At 36.8% G+C, this 24,759-nt stretch overlaps 2 protein-coding genes and 1 pseudogene across 14 annotated transcripts; 1 reads left to right on the plus strand and 2 right to left on the minus strand.

The window, feature by feature from the left end:
• The first annotated feature begins 2,953 nt into the window (after positions 1 to 2,953).
• On the plus strand, positions 2,954 to 5,598 carry LOC137711269 (alcohol acyl transferase 2). Its single transcript, XM_088696060.1, has 2 exons — positions 2,954 to 3,597; positions 4,484 to 5,598. Exons 1-2 carry the CDS (start codon positions 3,295 to 3,297, stop codon positions 5,420 to 5,422), a joined length of 1,242 nt encoding a protein of 413 aa, XP_088552186.1. The 5' UTR covers positions 2,954 to 3,294; the 3' UTR covers positions 5,423 to 5,598.
• LOC137711639 (uncharacterized) lies at positions 4,294 to 11,531 on the minus strand. 12 transcript variants are annotated; one of them, XM_088696062.1, is made up of 9 exons: positions 11,245 to 11,531; positions 9,659 to 9,907; positions 9,045 to 9,564; positions 8,880 to 8,933; positions 7,847 to 8,054; positions 7,556 to 7,608; positions 7,306 to 7,404; positions 7,133 to 7,211; positions 4,294 to 7,000 (listed from the first exon to the last, which is right to left on the minus strand). In XM_088696062.1, the coding sequence occupies exons 5-9, from the start codon at positions 7,856 to 7,858 to the stop codon at positions 6,929 to 6,931; spliced, it is 315 nt and encodes a 104-aa protein (XP_088552188.1). In that variant the 5' UTR covers positions 7,859 to 8,054; positions 8,880 to 8,933; positions 9,045 to 9,564; positions 9,659 to 9,907; positions 11,245 to 11,531; the 3' UTR covers positions 4,294 to 6,928. The 12 variants fall into 12 exon arrangements, 4 of the variants coding, with proteins under 4 accessions (XP_088552188.1, XP_088552187.1, XP_088552190.1 ...); XM_088696061.1 differs by having other exon boundaries at positions 7,835 to 8,054; XM_088696064.1 differs by having other exon boundaries at positions 4,294 to 7,018; positions 7,835 to 8,054.
• A 6,646-nt stretch (positions 11,532 to 18,177) lies between these two features.
• Positions 18,178 to 20,604, minus strand: LOC137711450 (alcohol acyl transferase 1 allele GSa-like; annotated as a pseudogene). Its single transcript, XR_015963745.1, has 2 exons — positions 20,084 to 20,604; positions 18,178 to 19,163 (listed from the first exon to the last, which is right to left on the minus strand). The product of XR_015963745.1 is annotated as an alcohol acyl transferase 1 allele GSa-like (transcript).
• Positions 20,605 to 24,759: the final 4,155 nt, after the last annotated feature.

The raw sequence follows: 24,759 nt of genomic DNA on the forward strand, positions 1-24,759 counted from the left end.
TTGAAATGGTTGACAGGAGTTTATTGGACCGGAATAAGATGATATCCTTGTTAAAATCAATTTTGGCAGCTCTTCAGGACAAAATGATAGTACAGGCAAACAAACATAGGACTGAAAGGGTTTTCCAAGTGGGGGATTTGGTATACTTGCGGTTGGTTCCTTATCAACACCTATCCTTCGCTTCTCATCCCTTCCATATGATGTAGCCTAGATTTTATGGTCCATTTGAAATTCTGGAAAAAGTTGGTCCTGTTGCTTACAAGTTACGCCTTCCTGACACGTCCAAGTTGCACCTTATGTTTCATGTTTCTTGTTTGAAGACCAAATATTCAACCCACGGTACCCTTACCAGTAATTACAGATGATGGGATTTTACAGGATGTACCAATTGCAATATTGGATAGAAGGCTGGTTAAGAAGGGGAATATAGCAAGCACTGAGGTTTTGGTCCAATGGCAAAATCACACGTCTGAAGAAGCTACATGGGAGGTTTATGCAAACTTGAAGAATCGATTCGCCTTAGTTGCTCAAATGTGATTACTTGTATTGCAGACTTTGTGGTCTGCCTTTTGTGTGGATTTAAGTCTTGTTGTACAAGCCTCATTTCAAGGGGCGGTATTGATAGGATGCTGACTAGGATGATGTGTCAGCATTATCAAATTGGTTAATTGGTTAGTTGGTTAGTTGGTTAGTTGGTTATAGTAAGAGATAAGGTTGTTAGTCAGTTTCTTAGTAGCTAAGTTGGCCTAGTCACTATATAAGGAGATTGTAAGAAGGATGAAAGGTTGATGAATGAAAAGAACATTGTAGTATTACAATGTATCAATACATCGAGTAAGACTTGAAGTCTAGGTCTTATCATCATTGAAGTATGTAAGTGACGTTTGAGCTGCAATGTTCTACCCTAAGCCGTCACTTTTCTCTGAAATCCTCTTGGGTTTGTTTCTCTTTTCTTAAATAAAATACAACTAGGTTGAATCATGAATTTGAACATGCCGAACACAAAATTTGACAAAAAGTTCCATGTTCGGAAGTTAAGCACCGAACATAAGAGTTGAGGATTAACCAATAGCTATGAACATGGAATCGAGGGTTCGGTTAACCAGTGCTAGTTGAACCCGCTCGCAATCTTCTCCTCCAAGTCGACTCCTGACCTTCATGCTGCTGTTACAAAGTCTTGATACAATTTGGCTTCTTAGTGATGGAATTTTACGTATTGTTATATTCAACTCCAATGAATATATGAACACTCGAGTCTACTTTGGTTTGATTTCTTCTAAAAATTGATGGGGAAGAACAATTGGATGGCTAACCACCAACTTAAATGAATGCAAATAAAGACATAATTCACTATTAGTTGCAAAGAGCTGCTGGTTTCATGTTCCTTATAATTAAGTTGAATTCTCAAAAGAGTGTGCATAGCTTGATGAAGAACCGAATATTGATGGAGGAAAGTGGGTTCGGCAGCCTCATATTGAAGGGGAGGTTGTTGGATGAGAAGATATATCGTGTAAGATGAAGAAGGATTTGGAAAGGGTAATTTTGGAAGATTTGGTGAGTGCGGAGAGTAGATATTTAAGTTTTTAAAATCTTGTAGAGTAAAAAGAGTTCGTTGGGTATGGAGATAAAAGTTGGGTGTAATCAGAAACTCCATTTCCATTTTAACAAACATAATATTGTCTTCAGTGAGTTCTATTTTGTCAAGTGATCGAATTATTTGTTCCATTTTGTTTTTGTACATATTTGCTTAACAATGAAATGTTGAGAGTATGAATCTCATATTAGGTGAGGGAATGACCTTGCATGTACTTATAAGTAATTGAGTTACTCTTTATATTGTCAATTAATTTTATGATCGAACCTCAACTTTTTTTTTTTTTTTTTTTAACAAACAACATTATCTACACTGAGGGAAAGAAGATGGGCTTAGACTCATAATGGACTAACAATAATGTGGTTCAAATTTGCCTTTAACGAGAATTGAACCTAAAATCTCTCACTTACAAGTGAAGAGGAATACCACTAGACCGTAGTATTAAATGCGATGGAACCTTAACTTTCATTATGGTATCAGACCAAATTGTCATATGTGTGAAGGCCAACACTTGACGTGCTCCACGCCACCTAGTTTGTGTGGTTCACGTGCTAAGCTTAAAAATTCGGCACACTTGAATAGGGAATAGGCGTATTAGGAGTATGAATTCCACATCGGATAAAAAAGGACCTTGCATCTGCTTGTAAGTGATTAAGCTACTCCCTATATTATCGATTAATTTTACAGAGCTCCAACTTTCTTCATCATTACAAACTTTTATCATGAGATAATTGAGGAGTACGATCCTCTCCAGATCTAAAAAAAATGAGCCTAAGGATCAAATGATTTTGACCGTTGAAATTTGATCTAACGACTACAATTATTATAACTTTTAGAGAGATTCTCTATTTGTAACTATTGGATCAAATTTTAATAGGCCGGATTATCTGATCCTTAGGCTTAATTTTTTTAAGATTCGAAGAGGATTTGTACTCACAATTGAGTAGTCACCATAGCAGATGAGTCAAAATTATAACAATAATGTGAAACAATATTCTCCCGTGCTAACATGCCAGTCATTATAAAACAACAATGTTTTCATTCATAGCATACGTCTGATCGATGTTTTACAAAAGTGACAGCTGTAATTGGGGCAGTGACCTACGATGTTGGCCTTTTCCCTTCCATTCCTATCAAAGGTTTTCTACCGAACACCTGTCCTCTTATGTATATGTACGAATCTGTGGTGTGAGCTGTGAAATGGTCCCCTGCACAGAGCTCTCAACAACATGTTCTTGTTTTTTTTTTTTTTTTTTTTTTTTTTTTTTTTTTTTCAGTGGTGTCAGCTGTGAAATGGTCCCATGCACATAGCTCTCAACATGTGTTTTTTTTTTTTTTTTTTGTCAGTTGATTTAAACGTTTCTTTCTAACAACGTTTTTAATGTAAAAGAAAAGAATCACATTCACAATGGGTGGAAACTTGGACGGAAGATTCGGGAACCCTAGAGCATCTGCATAACACTATATAAGTACTGAGTATCAACTTTTAGTTAGCATACATACCATAAAATAAAAGTTCCAAATCGTTTGATCTTTTGCTAGTTCTTAATATTGTTACTGAAATGATGCCACCCTCAGTGCTTCAGGTGAAACGATTGCAACCGGAACTTATAACTCCGGCAAAGCCAACGCCTTAAGAAACAAAGTTTCTCTCAGATATTGACGACCAAGAAGGCTTTAGATTTCAGGTTCCAATCATAATGTGTTACAAAGACAACCCTTCAGTTAATAAAAATCATAATCCCGTTAAGGTGATTAGGGAAGCCTTAAGTAGAGCATTAGTGTATTACTACCCTTTAGCTGGAAGGCTTAGGGAAGGGCCTAACAAAAAGCTCGTGGTTGATTGCAATGGTGAAGGCATCTTGTTCGTTGAGGCTTCTGCTGATGTCACACTTGAGCAACTAGGAGACAAAATTCTACCCCCTTGTCCACTCTTAGAGGAGTTCTTATTTAATTTTCCAGGCTCTGATGGAATTATTGGTTGTCCTTTGCTGCTGGTTCAGGTGAGTCAATTAATTATCAATTACATGTTATTTAGTTTTTCGTCTTCATATTTGGTCATAGCCATTAATTCTTTACAAAAAATTTGAAGTAGGTTAAGGGTATGTGTAGTGTTTTTTTGCGTTAAGGTCGCATACACACGCCGGAGATTTTTTTTAAGAAATTAGTGCAATCAACAACATATGAAATTTTTAATGACAAATAAGGACATAAACAAGAAAGCCCTAACAATATTTGTAAATAAGTTGAAGTTTGATGGCACCGCAACTGTTTTTAACTTTTTTTATAAAATTGGCAACCCTTTTCATAAACGAAAATTTATCATACTGCCACCACACCCAAACTTGAACTTATCTATGATAGTACCACGCCTCGTTGTTCTTATGATTAAAGAAAGTCATTAGGTGGTTTTGGAAAGAAAAGATTATGAGATGCTTTTCATTATTTTCAAAACTAATTTTTCTTGGACAATCCTTATCTTTAACCCTATATATTGTAAAATTTGTATACACACCGAATTGAGGAAATTATATTTCTACATCACCTTTATTGTGTAAGTTTTCCTTTGCTGTTCTTCTTCTAGGTTTTTTGCCTGTCATCATGTCGTCCTCTTTGTCTTCTATCTAAATTTTTCTCTTCTATAAGCATTTTGTCTAAATTCCTCTATATTTAAAGACTCTTTCAAGTAAAGAGGCACGAGACTCTTTCAAAGAAACTCCATCTTTCTTGAATTTTATTCCTCATTTTTATGAATTTTTTGTTTCCTAATTAGATCATCTAATTTAGATGATTTTTTTTTTTTTTGGTCTTTTCTTCTAAAGAATTGTTAACTACCACAAATATGATGATCAAGAAAAAAGTCTAGTAACTAACTTTTGCAATATGCAGGTGACTTGTCTTACATGTGGAGGTTTCATACTTGCATTGCGCCTAAACCACACAATGTGTGATGCACCTGGATTGCTCCTGTTCCTGAAAGCCATTGCGGAGATGGCAAGAGGCGCACATGCACCTTCTATTCTACCAGTGTGGGAAAGAGAGCTCTTGTTCGCTCGAGATCCACCAAGAATTACATGTGCTCATCATGAATATGAGGACGTGATTGATCATTCTGATGGCTCATACGCATCCAGTAACCAGTCAAATATGGTTCAACGATCTTTCTACTTTGGTGCCAAGGAGATGAGAGTTCTTCGAAAACAGATTCCACCACACCTAATTTCCACTTGCTCCACATTTGACTTGATCACAGCTTGTTTGTGGAAATGTCGCACTCTTGCACTTAGAATTAATCCAAAACAAGTTGTTCGAGTTTCATGCATTGTCAATGCACGGGGAAAGCACAACAATGTACGTCTTCCCTTGGGATACTATGGCAATGCATTTGCATTTCCAGCTGCAGTTTCAAAGGCTGAATCTCTATGCAAAAATCCACTGGGATATGCTTTAGAGTTGGTGAAGAAGGCTAAAGCTACCATGAATGAAGAATACTTAAGATCAGTGGCAGATCTTTTGGTACTAAGAGGGCGACCTCAATATTCATCAACAGGAAGTTATTTCATAGTTTCTGATAATACGCGTGCAGGTTTTGGAGATGTCAATTTTGGATGGGGACAACCGGTATTTGCTGGACCCGCCAAGGCCTTGGATTTGATTAGCTTCTACGTTCAACACAAAAACAACACTGAGGATGGAATATTGGTACCAATGTGTTTGCCATTCTCGGCCATGGAGAGATTTCAGCAGGAACTAGAGAGGATTACTCAGGAACCTAAGGAGGATATATGTAACAACCTTAGATCAACTAGGATCATGTCAATGATGTAAGTGTTAGACGTAATGCACTTTCTGTAATGTAAAGTTGCGTCTCTTGGAACTAATCCAAGAGTTATAGCTGTTATCGAAAGGTCTGAATGTTATTATAAATAGCCAATAATAAGATGGCCTTGTGTTGTAATAAAAAATTGAAAGAAATAAAATTAAATTTCAGTTGCCGTTCAAAAGCCATCCTCCATATATATTCTCTTGTATTCTTCCTTTCTGTAGTATAACTGAAAACTGCTGATCTTTCCTCTAACAGTAAGAATCATATTGCCCATATGTTAGACAATTTAGTAAGATTTCAATGGATTTCTTCGAGTATCATGAAAATGTCAAGAAGTTTGAGCCTTTATTTCCCCAAACCAATAAGAGCAAAATGATATATAAGCGATCGAGAACATAAAAGTAAACTAATCACACACAATGATAGGAACCTTGCTTACTGTAGAATCATATGGAGCAACAATTACAAGCACTCAAATATTCTTCCCACCCACCTCATAATTTAGGGTTTTGAGATCTACTTGGCTCGTTCATTCTAGTTAAAATTTTCAGCCTTATTTTGTTAAAAGTTTGTTGAACTTGAATTGAGTTGAGACTCAAATTAAAGTAAAAATCAATCACTACCACATTTAACATTTAGCACGACAAACAATAATTGGTCGCCCAAAGCTTAATAGTGTCGCACAAACGTATGCGCAACGAAAACTTTGTCACGCAGAATCGGTCGCGCAAAGATTGTGAAGAAAGACTTTGTGTGATGAACAAAAGCATTGGTTGCGGAAAATAAGGCCCGACAATTCCTCATTCGTTGCACCGAATTTTTAGGAATAAATATGTTTGTCGCACAAAATGCCAGGATACAAACCTAGGACGACTAATATTCGTGTCTAAAAACTTTGCGCAACGACATGTTCTTGTGCGACGAAAATGAGTTATCGCAAAAAAAAAAAAAAAAAAAAAAATATATTTTTTGTTTTGGGTTTAAATTTATAAAAAAATAAAAAAAATTAAATTGAGATAAAAAAAAATGTAGTGAAAAGAAAATTAATTAATTTAAAATAAAAATAAAATGTATGTATAAGGAAAAAGTTTTAAAAGTAAGGGACTAAACAACTAAGAAAAAAATGTGGAATAATCCATGGGGTCGTCATTCGCAAGCAGATGGAAAGATTGGGGCAAGAAAGGCTCGGGGTTGAGCATAGGCTTAGAGGTTGAAGGGGTAGAGTTCTGCGCATGCTCGGGTTGGAGGGGCTAGCACGTCGATAGGGGACAAATATCTGGGAGACGAATGCTGAACTGACTGAGGGCCTGTACAATTAGTGACATCTGGCGCTTATACGTGGCGAGCTTAGTCCTAAGGTCGGCCACCCCTACTGTCAAAGCTGTCACCTCACCCTTCGACTGGGAGGATGAAAAGGCTTAAGGTTCCCGCCACCGAGCATTCCTTATCCCTTTACAATATGTCCTCAACCTTCGCCTGAGAGTTTGATCCAAGGTGTCTGTAAAGGTCTAAAACCTCGCATCCTCGAGGGGATCCACAAACTCAAGCGGAGTCTGAGGAGGAAGGTGGGAGGCGGACTCCTAAAGAACCAACTATCTCTTCTCCATCATCAGCGTATGTGTAATATAACATGAAATATTAATAATAACATTCAAATAATAACTATGATACTTGAATGCATAAGACAGTAATTACAATTGAAGAATACTTACATGAAAGGACTCGGCCAACTCATCCCTGTGTCGAACATAAACGTCTACAAAGACATCAATCTTCGGGAATTTTGAACCCCTTGAATAGAACATGATAAGAAAAATGTTAGTATGAAAGAAAAATTAATATTACTAACATATTAAAAATTGAATATGAAAAGTTTTATTATTACCTCTCGCCGCACCTCCATCCTATATGAGAAGGGCCTCGAACCCGAATGGTGGAGAAAAGTCTTCTTCTCCCGATTGATCTTGTTGGCTTTTGCCTTCCTCTGTTATACAAAAAATAAATGTATTAGTTCTAATTTAAATGAAACATAAAAAAAATCAATAAACATTAGTAATAAACGTATAATACTTTTAGACTTAATATAAAAAATGTACCACATAGTTGGACTCCTAAAAATGACTGCAGAGCAACACCTAATTTTTTCCCGATCCTCAAACTCCTTCAAGCAACCTTCCTCAAGAGCGACCTGCGAATCATCAAATGTCTAAAAATATTGGTGCACATCTCTCTTCCACTGCTTGTACTGTTCAGCGAAGAGCATGTTGATGTACACCAACATATTGTCATTGATGTTGTTGAAATTGTAATTCGTTTGCAATGTAGCAAATTAATTACATACGTAATATAAATATATAAAATTTAAAGAAAAAGCAATAAAAAGGCAAGATACTTATTGACAAATAAGTGCGCACCTTCGTCCTCACCACGTCTGGCATTGCCTTCCAATACTTCTATCGCATAAGGCAATAGGTCCAAACGACGTGACCAATGTCGTGGGCTAATGCGCTATGCTGCTTCGGCGTTGGTGCAGCCCAATGCAATCATTGTATTTGATCGTGATACATCCATTGGTCACTTGGGTGACCTTCACAATCTTCAACTAGCGACAAGATCCCCGAGTATTTTTCTTTGCTGAAAAAAAATAAAAATAAAAAATAGTCAAACAAACATTACAAATTATACCAAAAATTTGGCAGAACCTCCCTAAAGTTATAACAATTCCCAAACCCTGGACATTGTAATAATAATATATGATATCCAACAACAATCACAAATAGGGGTGGGCAAACGAGGCATGGACCCGTGGGTAGGGGCAGGTTTAAGCAGTTCGGGGCGGGTCCAATTATTTTTTTTTAAAATCTGAAACAGGGCGGGGCAGGGCGAGTCCACTTTAGTTGTGAGGTGGGGCAAGTCCTAATTGCTGATGTAAGATCCCACATCGCCCATGGGTGTGGATCCTGTAAGCCTTATATGTATATTCTTATCTCTACCTAGCACGAGGCCTTTTGGGAGCTCACTGGCTTCAGAGTTCATCGGAACTCTGAAGTTAAGCGAGTTTGTGCGAGAGCAATCTCAGGATGGGTGACCCACTGGGAAGTTCTTGTGTGAGTTCCCATAAACAAAACCGTGAGAGCGTGGTTGGGGTCCAAAGTGAATAATATCGTGCTACAATGGAGTTGAGCCCGGGATATGGTGGGGGCCTGGGCCGGAATATGACAGTTGAGGAAACAGGTCCCCGACCCGGACCGTTTCCACCGTCCAAAAATTGTCTGTCTCTCAAACAAAATTCTCCATCTTTCTCACTAACTCTCCCTCTATTTCATCTCTATCCCTCCCCTCTGCAACTCACTCTATTGGGATTTCCATATTAAAACTACAAAGTGTCAAGCAAATAAACATCAATAATTTGATAAACTGAAAACGGAGTGACAAAACTAAGAAAGAAGTAACTTTTACTGCTATAACAGCAGCATCCGCCAGAAAATACATGAAGTCACCATCAATATCAAGCTGCACACAGACTTGGTCAATATGTAAGTAACAAGTGAAAAAAAAATATCCCATCGGTGGGAATTGGACTCATGATTTACAAATGGTGGGTGCAAAGTGTGAAATTCCAACCTGGCCTACACCAAACAATGCCCTTATTGCTTTTCCATTAGTTGTAAGACTTTGTTCAATGATACGAGTAGTTTCTTGAAGTGCAGCTTTACATTGTGGACCTGCAGACTCACCAATTTGCAAATTCGACTTCGAATTCTCCACCACCTCGGAGATGACCCATTCCTTCTTGGACCAGACGCCAGAGCCGTACGAGGAGTGGAGCAAGGCAGAGGAAGCCATGGTTGAGAGGAGAGAAAGGGGAAGTTTGTGGAAAGAGGCGGCGCGCTGTTGGATTTAGGAGGGTTTGGATTGGTGGGTGTGAAGATGATATGAAGAGGAGAAAGGAAAAAAAAAAACCGGCAGTGCAGTATGCCCAAAAATGAAAAAAAAAAAAAAGGGTAATTGGACCAATGGACCCTCATTGAATTGGACCGTTTGAAACGGACCAGATTAGATCCGGTTCCCAAACTCAAATCCCTCTACCCAGCCCGGCCCGTGCCCAACCCTAATCACACAGTTGGATAGGCCAGATTTGGACCTAACACACAGTTGCAGTATGTAAAAAATTTGATTGCACTTAATATGCGAATAACTAAATTCACAAGGCAATAAAAGGAGTTATTTAACTTTACCTTGTTGTGACCCCGAGGCATCAGTAGTGGATGCTGATGTCGTGTTGCGCATACGAGGGTGGCGGTGACCACAACAAGTATCGCCACTAAAGAGGCTAATGATGCCGGCACCTGGGAGACCCGGGGACCAACCGGATCAACCAGATTAACCAGCCTGGGGTCCATTTCTACTGGAGTAGTGGCGGCTGAAGTAGGAAGCGGGAGAATCAAATGAGGTGCAGTCGTCACCGTCTTACGACTTCTAATAAGCTACGACATCCGCACAATTAGAAAAAAAAAAAAAATTCAATGCATATATATGTGCCCCACATAAAGATCCATAATACACACACACATTTTGTAATTGAAATGACAAACAAAAGCTAATTAGATCATTATTTAAGGTAACATCTTCTCTACACTACTTACAAGAACAAAGGTTTTTATTTTATTTTCATAACTGAATTTGTAATACTACCCTTTCCCTCGTGTAGCAAAACACTGATGCCTAAACAACTTAGTGGAAGAAAATTTTATTTGCAAGCTTATATCAACTTTTGGTAGTTGGTATCACACTTTCTATAAAGAAGGTCATATAAACATGAAAAGTGAGGACCAACAACTAGGTGGTATTTGAACAAGTAAAACTGATATCAAGAAACGTAATAACAAAAGTCTTATTCAAATTCGATTTATAAGAACAACAAATAGGACTAGAGAAAAGCAAAAACAAGCTGTAGATATCAAGCAGTAAACTCATAAAAAGCTTTTGATGCAGTGCCATTAATTTTGGTTTGGTAGCCGCTTCAAATTCGATTTAATATTTCTAGTAACTTGATTTCTCTTAAGTGATGTTTTAATTAGGAATTGTGTTGTCATTTAGTAATAGTCGTTTACTGTGCTATATTGGGCTAGCAACTTGTGTTTGTGGTTCTTATGGTTGCTAGCTAGGCTCTCTAAATACTCGAACTATCTAGTCCAAAATCTAAATAAACACAATCTGCCAAATCTAACCAAAGTATAGTATGAACTTGAAATGCAGATTAATCCTGGTGAGCAATGCGAGTACAAAACCAAACTAAGACTTCAATAAACACCCATTAAACTAATTCAAAGTCAAAAAGTGCCAAACATTCAAATTTCAAACTATCAACTAGAGGGCATAGAGTACAAACTAAGAGATTCACTAACTGGCGGGCAACCACCATTTGCTCACTAGAATTAAACTAAACTCACCATATCCGCAAATACCCAATTTACCCAAATCAATAAAATAACAAGAAATATTTCTGAAAAAAAGTTCGGAAACAATTGAATCAAAGACGGGTAAGTGAGGGATTCATGAATTGAATAATCAAATGGACAAGAGAAAGCAACTTGACGAAGAGGAGGATTCCCTGTGCCGTTGAGAAAAATTATTAAAACCCAGATAAAATCAGAGAAATTAGAACATTCAGAAATCACAACTCAGACCCAGAAACAAACATATCCAAGAATTTGCAAACAACTAACAAGCAATGAATTTGTATTACTACCCTAATTCAAAATTTGCACTCGACAGATTAGAACCCTAATTATTAAGAATTTGCAAATAATTCTAAAATTACCTCAGAGAGAGAGGGTTGTTAGAGGAGGAAGATAGAGGGTTGTTGAAGGAGGAAGAGAGAGTGCAAGTGGGCGAGAGGGTGAGAGGCCGAGAGGGAGGGTGACAAAGATTTAGTGAGAGAGACGGCTGTTGAAGGGAGAAAGTTTACAAAGAGCAAGAGATGAGGGGAAAAATGTTTGCAATTTCAATTAAATCCCGAGGTTCTTACGCAAAAAAATCAAATTTTCATGAAATTATTTTCGTGGCCGCTCAGAAAGTCAAAATTTTCACCTCCTTGCGCGATGAAAAGGAATTTAATTGTTGTGCAAATGCTTTCTTGTTCGTCGCACAATGAGCTGAAAATTTAATTTACCCAGTTCAATTTTTTTTTTAATTTATATTTATTCAAATAAAAGCAATTTATTTATAACATATAAGATATATAAATTACAAAAAAAAAATATATATATATCATTTAATATGTTTTACAGAGCAATTCACAAATAAATTGTATTATTCATCATCCAAACTATAATAACTTTCACTAGCGTCGCTATCATCACTTTTAGTCTCACAATCCTCCTCCTTGATAGGTACGTCACCTTCGTCATTCAGGCCCACTACATTATCGTATCGCAAAAGATTATCGAGATCAATTATAATTGACTGAATTGGTATTTCAATTGAAGCCACTCCTTGTATCTAAAACAGTTCTTGGATAAGATTTGTATTTCAAAGTGTTTCCGCAACATTTTCCATTGAAGATTCTAAACGTTGGTCAGGGACGTTGTCGTTAGTAGGGTCTTGTTCTGGTATAGCACACACATTCCTTCGATCCATCTTCTGAACAACTTTACAACCTCTCCCTTGATTTAGGGTCATCTAGATACACAATCTGTTTTGCCATGTTTGCCAAAATGTAAGGGTCGTCATCGTACCAACTTATATTAGTGTTCACAGATAGTAAGCCATGGTCGATTTTAACACTTCCCTGCCTATTTGGGTTTGTATCAAACCATTGACACTTAAACATGATCACTTGGCATCAGTCTTTGTAAAGCAATTGCATGACACTTGTTAGTTTGCCATATAAATCAATGTCTGTACTTCCGCCTCCACCTGTGCTGTTTTGCATACACAACTTAGCATCTCGTGGAGCCCCCAAAAACTTGACGCCGTTAACATGGCAACCCAAGAACAATTCAGCGAAATCAGGCCAAATACCAAGTTATATAACTCTTCACTATAAGTAGGGGAATTCGATGCTTTCAATTTATTCACCTAACATTATACAAAAACATACACCTGTTAGTTTGAGAAAATTAAATACTACAATATATATGTCGAATACAAAACACTTATAACTTACATATTCGAGAAACCACTGTGGAAATAATTCTTGGTGTTTCTTGGCATACAAATGTGATGGATGTTTTTGCTTCATCATCTCTTCATGCTCATCTAGGTATGCTATTCTCTCTTCACAATTGTTTAGTACGAACCAATGCGCTACCTCTATGTAATTTTTGGAAAACGACTCGCCTCTTACAAGATCTCTAAAGGGTCGTACACATTAGGCAAAAACTGAAAGTTTCTCCTTTCTCACACCCCAGTCACTATTATGCTGAGGACGATTGAAAGTCATCTCCACATCTTTTAAATACATTCCACAAAATGTAAGTGACTCATATTAAACCTAAGCCTCTATAATTGATCCTTCAGGCTTCGCGCTGTTGCATTCTTTTTTTTTTTTCAACTTCTCGAGAAGGCTACCAAAATAAAACGATACGATACAAATTAGTAAGCGTGGGTTAATGATGAATAAACAAATGATGAGGATTATATACATTTCTATTGGATACATCCATCAATAGGTTACAGGACCAGCACGCAATGCTTCTTCCAGCAAGTGAACCATCACATGGATCATACTTATGAAGAAAGCTGGAGGGAATATCATCTCAAACTTGCATAAGACTTGGACAATGTCATGGTGCAATTGATTAATGTCTGTCATTCGCAACGTTCTTGCCATCAATTGGGAAAAAAATCTAGACAACAACATGATTGGCTTCACAACATCTTTCGGCAATAGGTGTCGAATACCCATAGCAAATAGGCGTTGCATAACCACATGGTAGTCATGGCTCTTTAGTCTAGCAAATTTACCCTCATCAACATTCATGCAAAGCACGATATTAGAAGCATACCCATCGGGAAACTTTACAGACGATACAAACTTTAAAAACTCTTTTTTGTCATTCAATTGCATGAAAAAAAATGCAAGATCCCTTATGGCTTTATCACTGTCCCTATTCATCCATAAACCCCTCCGTATGCCCATTCTTTCCAAATCAAGATGAGCTTTGATCGTGTCCTTTGTCTTGCCCTCAATATCTAGAATGATGCCTACCAATGTGTCAAATACATTTTTCTCAACATGCATAACGTCGAGGTTGTGTCTCAATTTTAGTTTCGACCAATACGGGAGCTCAAAAAACATAGACTTGTGCGTCCAGGTCATATGTGTAAAAGGTCTAGTCTTGCTCACTATTTTACTAAACTGAGCAAAAATCCAAATGGTTAAGCTGTGCCAAAATCTGATCATTGAACCATCCTTTAGGTCTAAGGCGATGCTCTCTTTTCCCGTCGAACTTTTTATCCTTTTCACGCCACGCGTGGTCCCATGGCAACCATCTCCGATGACCAAGGTAACAAACTTTTTCGGCGTGGCAACCAGATGTTACATTATCCTTACATATAGGGCATGCCATATAACACCTAGTGCTCCACCCAAAAACCATTGCATATGTAGGAAAATCATTCACAGTCCACATAACTGCTGCCCATAAAGTGAACATCTTGCTAGTACACTTATCGTACGTGCGCACACCGTTTGTCCATAAATCCTTTAACCCATCAACCAACGGCCTTAAGTAAACATCGATTGACCTACCAAGATCCTTAGTTATCAAAAGAGTCATCATCATGTTTTTTTTTTTCATGCATTTCCAAGGCGACAAATTATATGATAATACGAAAATCGGCCAAGTGCTGTGGTGTAGGTTTAGAACCCCGAACGAATTGAATCTGTCAATGGCAAGCCCCAATCTAACATTTTGGGGATCAGCAACAATCTTGGGGAACGTTCAATCGAACTCTTTCCATGCCTCCCCATTTGCAGGATGCCTCATCACGTCGTTGTCTACCCGTTTTTCCTTATGCCATGTCATGTCAGTGGCAGTATGCGTCGACATATACAATCGCTACAACCTAGGTTTCAAAGGCAGATAACACATGACTTTTTTGTGGGATCTTAGTCATTCAATTCTCATATGTCATTTTGAACCTCATAAATGCTTTATTCTATGTGTAGAGTAATATACAGGGCATTTATCCAATTATTTTTGTAAGCGTGAATTTTTTCATAACCCAATCCGAGACCATTCAACACCTTTTGCGCATGTCTATGGTCTTTCAGCAAACAATTGTCCTTTGGAAGCATTCTCTTGAAAACCCCCAAAAAGTAATTGAAACATTGGTTTGACATATGATACTTTATTTTTCCGTGCATTAGTTTCACAATGGCCGTGAGAACCGAAAAGCTCTCGCACCCCAAGTATAACTCTTGGTTGGCATTTTTTTAATAGTTTTTCATATTGTTCAAACTCTGCAGTGTCCATTGTTGTAGGCACGTCATTTTCCCTTTCCTGATAGGTGTTTTTCAATGAAAATGGAAAAGCATCATTTATACTATCCATGACTTGTTCATTAGCATCCATAATAGGTTCAACATTGCCCACTCTTGTGGCGTTTGAAGACAAAGCATTGTCTAATTGTTCCCTATGATGGTCCAAGTATTATAGGTCTCTACCATTCCAGTCCTTACTAAATGAAATCGAACATTTTCAATTGAGCGCGGGGGGGGGGGGGGGGTGTGATTTTTTTTTTTCCTTCCTCCTTCTCCTTTTTTTCCTCTTCTCCTTCTTCTTCTTCTTCTTCTTCCTCCTTCTCCTTCTCCTTCTCCTTCTCCTTCATCTGCAGGGAGGGTTGATGGGCTTTCAATTTTTTTTTTTTTTTTTGGGGTTTGCAGGTGGGGGGAGGGGGGGAAGAAGATGAAGATGGGGAGAAGAGAGAGGAAGGGGAGATGGACGAACTGAGGGTTATTTTCTTTTTTCTTTTTTTTTATATACTTTTTTTTTTATTATTATTTTAATATTTAAAAATATTAAATATATATATATTTTTTAGTTTTTAATAATATTTTAATGATTTTTTAATAGAAAGTGGGCCCCGAATCAAGCCACGTCAGCATTTAACTGAAAAGTAAACGGCCAAGTAACGGAAGGTATAACATTGGACCAAATTCTAAAGATGAGGTATGACATTGTCAATTTTAAAAGATGAGGTACGAAAATGTCATGACACCAATAGTTGAGGTAGTTTTTTGTACTTTACCCAATTATTTTGTATAAACTTAGCATCCATAAAGCACTTTAAGTTCGGAAAATGATCCTCGCTGGATCTTTTCCTAGGGATCTTAGGGATCATGTGATCATGACTGTTCATCGTACATCGTGCAATCATAAATCATTTCAACATTTAAAATTAAATATGAATATTACTTAACAAAAACTGACCGCATGATATACGATGAACGATTATGATCACGGGATACCAAGGATCCCTAGAAAAAGGATTTTCACTAGCAAGAGCATTTAAATTGTAGGGAGTAGAAGACAATTATGAGATCAATCCCAATCATGTTTCGAATTCAAGAGATAGTCAAAAATTTTATTTTTATTTTTTGTATTCATTTGGTGTATTCATTTGGTTTATTCAATTTGCAACTCAAATGTCTTATTGTTGTGCCTTTCAGAATATGTCTTACATATTCACCTTCACCCCAATCTCCTTGCTCTATATTTTGGGGAAAGAAGTATAGATTTCAATTTGAGGCCAAAATGCTTGGTTATAATGATTAACTGATTAATTTTGTTGGAATGTTAACATTTTTGCAATTTATTTATAATTGAGTTGTAAGGAAAGACATTCACTATTCTTCCAAGAAGAGGTCAAATTCAGATTCATAATTTGAATTGAGAGCCCCAATGCAAAGCGTGAGGAGACGGTGGCTATCAACAATAGAGGAAGCAGAGAGGGAGTCGGAGAATTGATCCTGCCTTCCTCCTTGCGGTATTTCAAGATACAGTCTTGTGTAGGCTTTTGTTTCCTCTCATCTACATGGCAAATTATTGATCCTCACAAAGGTGCACAACAATGTATTCCTAGTTGATCCTTTCCATTATTTTATTTTGTTTAATGCTTCAACGTGTAATACATTTTAATCTTCCATATGAATCCCTTAATAGTTGTTTGTAAAGTAGAACCTGTCCTTTCCTCTATTGACCCATCATTAGCTAGTATATCGTTTAATTTCTAGGGCAATTAGCAGGAATGATCACTTTTTGACATTTGGCTGCAGAAATGATTAGGTGTCGTTATGTCATCATTGTGTGGTTGATATGTGATTAATACGTCATCGATATTAAAAAAAATGATCATTTTTGCAACTAAATGTCAAAAAGTGATTATTTATGCTAATTGCCCTAATTTCTATTTATCAAATAAAAGAACAGTACTATTAGTCGGACTTGAGTATTGCAAGTGTACAAACTAAGGTCAAAGGTAGTACGTTGTAACCTGTTACACTGAGACATTATTTTTGAGAGACGAAATCCACTCTTATAAAGATAGTGTCTAAATGGCCTCAACTTATAGTGTTGTTCTAATGAAACATCGGTAGAGAGCGATTTCTACTCCCTAAAAGATAAGTATTCAATATATTGTTGATTTCATTTAATCGATTGTGGCAATGAAAATTCTCATTAACAGTATTTATCTTTTGTGAATTGTTGTAGAAGAAGTAGCATCGACGTAGCTAAATTTTTTGTATACAGAATTTCAATATGCCATAAATTTTTTGTAAAGCATCCCTTTCTGAATGAAAATACGAAAGCTCAATAGGATGGCTAGTTGAACACTTCGTAACGCTACCAATATGCCCTCTGAAGAGTAGCAACCGTAACAAGACAGGTCCCTTCCCCATCCCTAACCACCCTAATGCCACCATTACCACTGCACTCGCAAAAAGTATAATACAAAATAATATTCACCCAACTTTGACCCAGAGGACTCCACCATTGATGCTGCACTGGCTGCTTACCTCCACTACCGGTCACACATGTTATTCTTGGGCTTGTGACCTTCTTGTTGTTGAATTTTGTGTGAACATTGTAATTTACTTTACTATGTTTTCGGTTTGGTAGGTCGCTTAAGCTCTACTTGAACCAGTGAAACACAAGTATGAAGTTGTTCCCACGAGTATTGATTTTTACTTTAATTTGAGTCTCAACTCAATTCGAATTCAACAAACTTTTAATACAAATAGGGCTGAAAATTTTACCTAGAATGAACGAGCCAAGGAGATCTCAAAACCCTAAATTAGGTGTAGGTGGGAAGAATATTTGAGTGCTTGCAATTGTTTCTCCATATGCTTCTCCAGTACGCAAGGCTCCTATCATTGTGTGTGATTAGTTTACCTTTGTGTTCTCGATCGCATATATGTCATTTTGCACTTAATTGGTTTGAGGAATTAAGGCTCAGACTTTCTGACCTTTTCATGATTCTTTAAGAAATCCATTGAAATCTTACTAAATTGTCTAACAAATGACCAATTTGATTCTTACTGTTGGAGGAAATATCAGCAGTTTTCAATTACACTCCAGAAACGAAGAATACAACAGAATATATATGGAGGATGAGTTTTGAACGGGAACTGAAATTTACTTAACTTTATTGCTTTCAGATTTTTATTACAACACTTGGCCATCTTATTGGCTATCTATTATAACATTCAAACCTTTTGATAATGGCCATAACTCTTGGATTAGTTCCAAGAGACACAACTCTACATTACAGGAAGTGCATTACGTTTAACAATTACATCATTGACATGATCCTAGTTGATCTAAGGTTGTTACATATATCCTCCTTAGGTTCCAGAGTAATCCTCTCAAGTTCCTGCTGAAATCTCTCCATGGCCGAGAATGGCAACCACATTGGTACCAATATTCCATCCTCAATGTTGTTTTTGTGTTGAATGTAGAAGCTAATCAAATCCACGGCCTTGGCGGGTCCAGCAAATACTGGCTGTCCCCATCCAAAATTGACATCGCCAACACCTACACGCGTTATATCAGAAACTAAAAAATTACTTCCTGTCGATGAATAATGAGGTCGCCCTCTTAGTACCAAAAGATCTGCCACTGATCTTAAGTATTCTTCATTCATGGTAGCTTTAGCCTTCTTCACTAACTCCAAAGCATATCCCAGTGGATTTTTGCATAGAGGTTCAGCCTTTGAAACTGCAGCTGGAAATGCAAATGCATTGCCATAGTATCCCAAGGGAAGACGTACATTGTTGTGCTTTCCCCGTGCATTGACAATGCAGGAAACTCGAACAACCTGTTTTGGATTAATTTTAAGTGCAAGAGTGCGACATTTCCACAAACAAGCTGTGATCAAGTCAAATGTGGAGCAAGTGGAAATTAGGTGGGGTGGAATCTGTTGTCGAAGGACTCTCATCTCCTTGGCCCCAAAGTAGAAGGATCGTTGAACCATGTTTGACTGGTTATTGGATGCGTATGAGCCATCAGAATGATCAATCACGTCTTCATATTCATGATGAGCACATGTAATTCTTGGTGGATCTCGAGCAAACAAGAGCTCTCTCTCCCACACTGGTAGAATAAATGGTGCATGTGCGCCTCTTGCCATCTCCGCAACGGCGGTCAGGAACTGGACAAATCCAGGTGCATCGCACATTGTGTGGTTTAGGCGCAATGCAAGTATGAAACCTCCACAAGTAAGACGGGTCACCTGCGTATTGCAAAAGTTAGTTACTAGACTTTTTTCTTGATCATCATATTCGTGCTAGTTAACAATTTTTTAGAAGAAAAGACAAAAAAGCTATCTAAATTAGATGATCTAATTAGGAAACCAAAATTTCATAAAAATTAGGAATAAAATTCTAGAAAGATGGAGTCTCTTCAAAAGAGTCTCGTGCATGTTGTAGTGACTTGAAAGAGTCCTTAAATACAGAGGAATTTTGACAAAATGCTTATAGAAGATAAAAAAAATTAGATAGAAGACAAAGAGGATGACATGACGACAGGCAAAAACCCTAGAAGAAGAACGGCAAAGGAAAACCTATGCAATAAAGGTGATGTGAGACTAGTAGAAAACCTAGGACCTATTACCATGTAGAAATGTAATTTCCTCAATCCGGTGTGTATACAAATTTTACAATATATAGCGTTAAACATAAGGATTGTCGAAGAAAAATTAGTTTCAAAAAATAACAAAAAGCGTCTCATAATCCTTTTTTTTCCAAACCACCTAATGAACTTTCTTTAATCATAAGAACAAAGAGGCATGGTAGTATCGTAGATAAGTTCAAGTTTGGGTGTAATGGCAACATGATAAATTTTCGTTTATGAAAAAGGTTGCCAATTTTATGAAAAAGTTAAAAACAGTTGCGATGCCACCAAACTTCAACTTCTTTACAATAATATTATTAGCGCTTTCTTGTTTATGTCCTTATTTTCATTAAAAATTTATATGTTGTTGATTGCACTAATTTCTTACAAAAAATCTCCGGCGTATGTATGTGACCTTAACGCAAAAAACACTACTCTTACCCTTAACCTACTTCAATTTTTTTGTAAAGAGTTAATGGCTATGACCAAATATGAATACGAAAAACTAATTAACATGTAATTAATAATTAATTGACTCACTTGAACCAGAAGCAAAGGACAACCAATAATTCCATCAGAACCTGGAAAATTAAATAAGAACTCCTCTAAGAGTGGACAAGGGGGTAGAATTTTGTCTCCTAGTTGCTCAAGTGTGACATCAGCAGAAGCCTCGACGAACAAGATACCTTCACCATTGCAATCGACCGTGAGTTTTCTGTTAGGCCCTTCCCTAAGCCTGCCAGCTAAAGGGTAGTAATACACTAATGCTCTACTTAAGGCTTCCTTAATCACTTTAATGGGATTACGGTTTTCATTAAGTGAAGAGTTGTCTTTGTAACACATTATGATTGGAAGCTGAAACCTCAAGCCTTCTTGATCGTCAATATCTGAGAGAAACTTTGTTTCTCGAGGTGTTGGCTTTGCCGGAGTTATAAGTTCCGGCTGCAATCGTTTCACCTGAAGTACTAAGGGTGACATCATTTCAGTAACGAGCTTAAGAACCAGCAAAAGATCAAAGGATTTGGAACTTTTATTTTGTGGTATGCATGCTAACTAAAAGTTGATAGTCAGTACTTATATAGCCTTATGCAAATGCTCTAGGGTTCTTGAATCTTGCGTCCAAAGTTTCCACCCGTTGTGAATGTGATTCTTTTCTTTTCCATTAGAAAATGTTGTTAGCGAGAAAAGTTTAAATCATGCAATCAACATGGGCTGCAGAGAAAAAAAGAAAAAAAAAAAAAAAACACATGTAGTTGAGAGCTATGTGCATGCACTACAAGACATCAGTTTATCTACCACGCAATTCTACCATTGGCTTAATAAGCTCGTTATAAAAAGTAAAAATTTATCACGAGTATAATAAGCACGTAGCGAATAACATTTTTTACCATGGACAAATCTTAGTCCGTTATAAAATAAAAATGAATGACCACGTGCAAAGTCCGACGTTAATATAGTAAGCCACCACAAACAAGGCTTGTGGTCATTATTGTTAGTACCCATATCACCTTTTGTTATTTACCACAAGCATAATGTGTGGTAGATCATACATTATTAAAATAAAAAAAAAAATATTAGAGGATGAGGGACGCCAAAATGTTTCAAAATTTCAAACATATATGAAATTTGGATTTTTCACAACACTCCTCAAAATCTGTAAATATTAGTTGAAAAAAAATTTATAAATATTATTAACGAAACACTACTTATTAACTAGAATTCCATGAAATTACGGTTATAACTCTCTACAAATAACAAAACAAAAAAAAATACAAATTATTTATTAAACCCCGGATAAATATGTCAAACACTAAAAAGTGAAAAACACAAATTAAAAAAAGAATGAAAGAAAAGATAAACACAAACCCACGTTTATCCTCTTAATCTAAAACCTACACGTTTCTACTGTGTTTTCCCTACACGTTTCTACGTGGGATTCAAATTCAAATCTAAAACCTACACGTTTCTACTGTGTTTTCCCTCGCCCAGTAACTTCCCATAAACCCGAATCAGTTGCGATTATTTGCATAAGAAAAAGAAAACTAAAATCTCCAAGGTGATTTTTTTCCAACAATGTCGTAAAATTTTTGTGAATTGTTGTAGAAGAAGTGGCATCAAATAACAAACACCAATTGTAAAGCATCACTTTCTGAATGAAAATACGAAAGCTCAATAGGATGGCTAGTTAACACTTCGTAACGCTACCAATATGCTTCTACGTGAAAAGGACTAGCAGTACCCCTCTGAAGAGGAGCAACCATAACAAGACAGGTCCCTTCCCCATCCCTAACCACCCTAATGCCACCATTACCACTGCACTCGCAAAAAGCATAATACAAAATAATATTCACCCAACTGTGACCCAGAGGACTCCACCATTGATGCTGCACTGGCTGCTTACCTCGACTACCGGTCACACTTGTTCTCCTTGCCGCAGAATACTAGTCCTCGACTACCACAAAGACCATATGAGCATCATGAAGGAAAGCAAACTACTCCTTGGACATGTCAATCGCCATTGGAATAGCCTTTCTTTAAGGCTACGAGATCCCAACGAACTTTTCTGAAAAGACAAGGGACTAACAAACTACATGGAACTTTTTATGTAGAGCCTCGATGGGCATGTACATGCCTTGTTTTTCCTCAGTCTGTTTAGTTGCTTGAAATTTCATATGCAAAAATTGCTTTGCTTCCCTCTTTTCATTTTGGATTTGACGGCTTGGCTACATGGACTTTTTTTTCCTTGGGCATGTGACTTTCTTGTTGTTCAATTTTGTATGAACATTGTAATTTACTTACTATGTTTTCGGTTTGGTAGGTCGCTTAAGCTCTACTTGAACCAGTGAAGCTTGCTCGGTGATGTGAGCTCGAAATACCTATCAATCATATAAGCAAACCCAATTTTAACTTGCAAGTGCACAAGACCAATAGTAGTATAGTAAGAGGAAGTATGAAGTCGTTCCCACGAGTATTGATTTTTACTTTAATTTGAGTCTCAACTCATTTCAAATTCAACAAACTTTTAACACAAATAGGGCTGAAAATTTTACCTAGAATGATCGAGCCAAGGAGATCTCAAAACCCTAAATCACGAGTAGGTGGGAAGAATATTTGAGTGCTTGTAATTGTTTCTCCACATGCTTCTATAGTAAGCAAGGCTCCTATCATTTTGTGTGATTAGTTTACTTTTGTGTTCTCGATCGCATATATATCATTTTGCACTTATTGGTTTGAGGAAATTGGGGCTCAGACTTCGTGACATTCTCATGATTCTTTAAGAAATCCATTGAAATCTTACTAAATTGTCTAACAAATGAGCAATTTGATTCTTACTGTTGGAAGAAAGATTAGCGGTTTCAATTACACTGCAGAAAGGAAGAATACAAGAGAATATATATGGAGGATGAGTTTTGAACGGGAACTAAAATTTACTATACTTTATTGCTTTCAATTTTTTATTACAACACTTGGCCATCTTATTGGCTATTTATAATAACATTCAGACCTTTTGATAACAGCCATAACTCTTGGATTAGTTCCAAGAGACACAACTCTACATTACAGAAAGTCCATTACGTTTAACACACATATCTCCGCAATGGCGTTCAGGAACTAGAGCAATCCTGATGCATCACACTTTGTGCAGGCGCAATGCAAGTATGAAACCTCCACATGTAAGACGGGTCACCTGCATAATGGAAAAGTTAGATGATCTAAATTAGATGATCTAATTAGGAAACAAAAATTTCATAAAAATTAGGAATAAAATTCAAGAAAGATGGAGTCTCTTTGAAAGAGTCTCGTGCCTATTGTAGTTACTTGAAAAAGTCTTTAAATACAGAGGAATTTTGATGAAACGCTTATAGAAGAAAGAAAAATTTAGACAGAAGACGAAGAGGACAACATGACGACAGGCAAAAACCCTAGAAGAAGAATGACAAAGGAAAGCCTAGACGCTAAAGGTGACGTGAGACTGGTAGAAAGAACCTAGGACCTAATTAGGCAGATACCATGTAGAAATATAATTTCCTTGATTTGTTGTGTATATAAATTTTGCAATATAGAGGGTTAAACATAAGGGTTGTCAAAAAAATTAGTTTCGAAAAATAATGAAAAGCATCTCATAATATTTTCTTTCCAAAACCACCTAATGAACTTTCTTTAACCATAAGAACAAAGAGGCATGGTAGTACCGTAGACAAGTTCAAGTTTGGGTGTGGTGGCGATATGATAAATTTTCGGCCAATTTTATGAAAAAAGTTAAAAACAGTTGCGGTGCCACCAAACTTCAACTTATTTACAATATTGTTGGCGCTTTCTTGTTTGTAGTCTTTTTTGTTATTAAAAATTTCATATGTAGTTCATTGCACTATTTTCTTACAAAAAATTGTCTGGCATGTGTATGCGACCTTAATGCAAAAAACACTACTATTACCCTTAACCTACTTCAATTTTTTTTGTTTTTTTTTTTTTTTTGTAAAGCATTAAATGGCAATGACCAAATATGAATACAAAAAACAATTTAACATGTAATTAATAATTAATTGATTCAACTGAACCAGCAACAAATGACAACCATTAATTCCATCAGAACCTAGGAAATTAAATAAGAACTCCTCTAAGAGTGGACAAGGGGTAGAATCCCAGTTGTTCAAGTGTGACATCACCAAAAGCCTCGATGAACAAGATACCTTCACCATTGCAATCAACCATAAGCTTTCTATTAGGCCCTTCCCAAAGCCTGCCAGCTAAAGGATAATAATACACTATTGCTCTGCTTAAGGCTTCCCTAATCGCCTTAACGGGATCACGATTTTCTTTAAGTGAAGGGTTGTCCTTGTAACACATTATGACTATAGAATCTAAAACCTCAAGCTTTCATGGTCATCAATATTTGAGAGAAACTTTGTTTCTCGAGGCTTTGGCTTTGCCGAAGTTATAAGTTCCAGCTGTAATCGTTTCAACTGAAGTACTGAGAGTGGCATCATTTCAGTAACGAGCTTAAGAACCAGCAAAAGATCAAAGGATTGGGAACTTTTAGTTTGTGGCATGCATGCTAGCTAAAAGTTGATAGTCAGTACTTATCTATATATAAAGAGAACACAAAAGGTGAATAGTGTTTTTGGTGTCATCAAGCTTCAAATAAAATATTTGGACAAAAATGCCCCAAGACAAAAAACTTCAAAAGCATCCCAAAATAATGCATCAAATAAGGA

Source organism: Pyrus communis, chromosome 6, assembly GCF_041283825.1.
Source record: "Pyrus communis isolate YQ-2024b chromosome 6, ASM4128382v1, whole genome shotgun sequence".
In the NCBI taxonomy this organism is placed as follows: Eukaryota; Viridiplantae; Streptophyta; class Magnoliopsida; order Rosales; family Rosaceae; genus Pyrus; species Pyrus communis.

Bases quoted from the DNA above. Each gene is read 5' to 3' on its own strand.
- LOC137711269 (XM_088696060.1), top strand. From the start codon at position 3,295: ATGTGTTACAAAGACAACCCTTCAGTTAATAAAAATCATAATCCCGTT. The intron at 3,598-4,483 runs GTGAGTCAATTA...TGCAATATGCAG, and splicing joins GTCCTTTGCTGCTGGTTCAG to GTGACTTGTCTTACATGTGG.
- LOC137711639 (XM_088696061.1), bottom strand. From the start codon at position 7,858: ATGCCAGACGTGGTGAGGACGAAG. The intron at 7,212-7,305 runs GTAATAATAAAA...GTTCTATTCAAG, and splicing joins GGATGGAGGTGCGGCGAGAG to GGGTTCAAAATTCCCGAAGA. The intron at 7,001-7,132 runs GTAAGTATTCTT...TTGGTTCTTTAG, and splicing joins AGTTGGCCGAGTCCTTTCAT to GAGTCCGCCTCCCACCTTCC.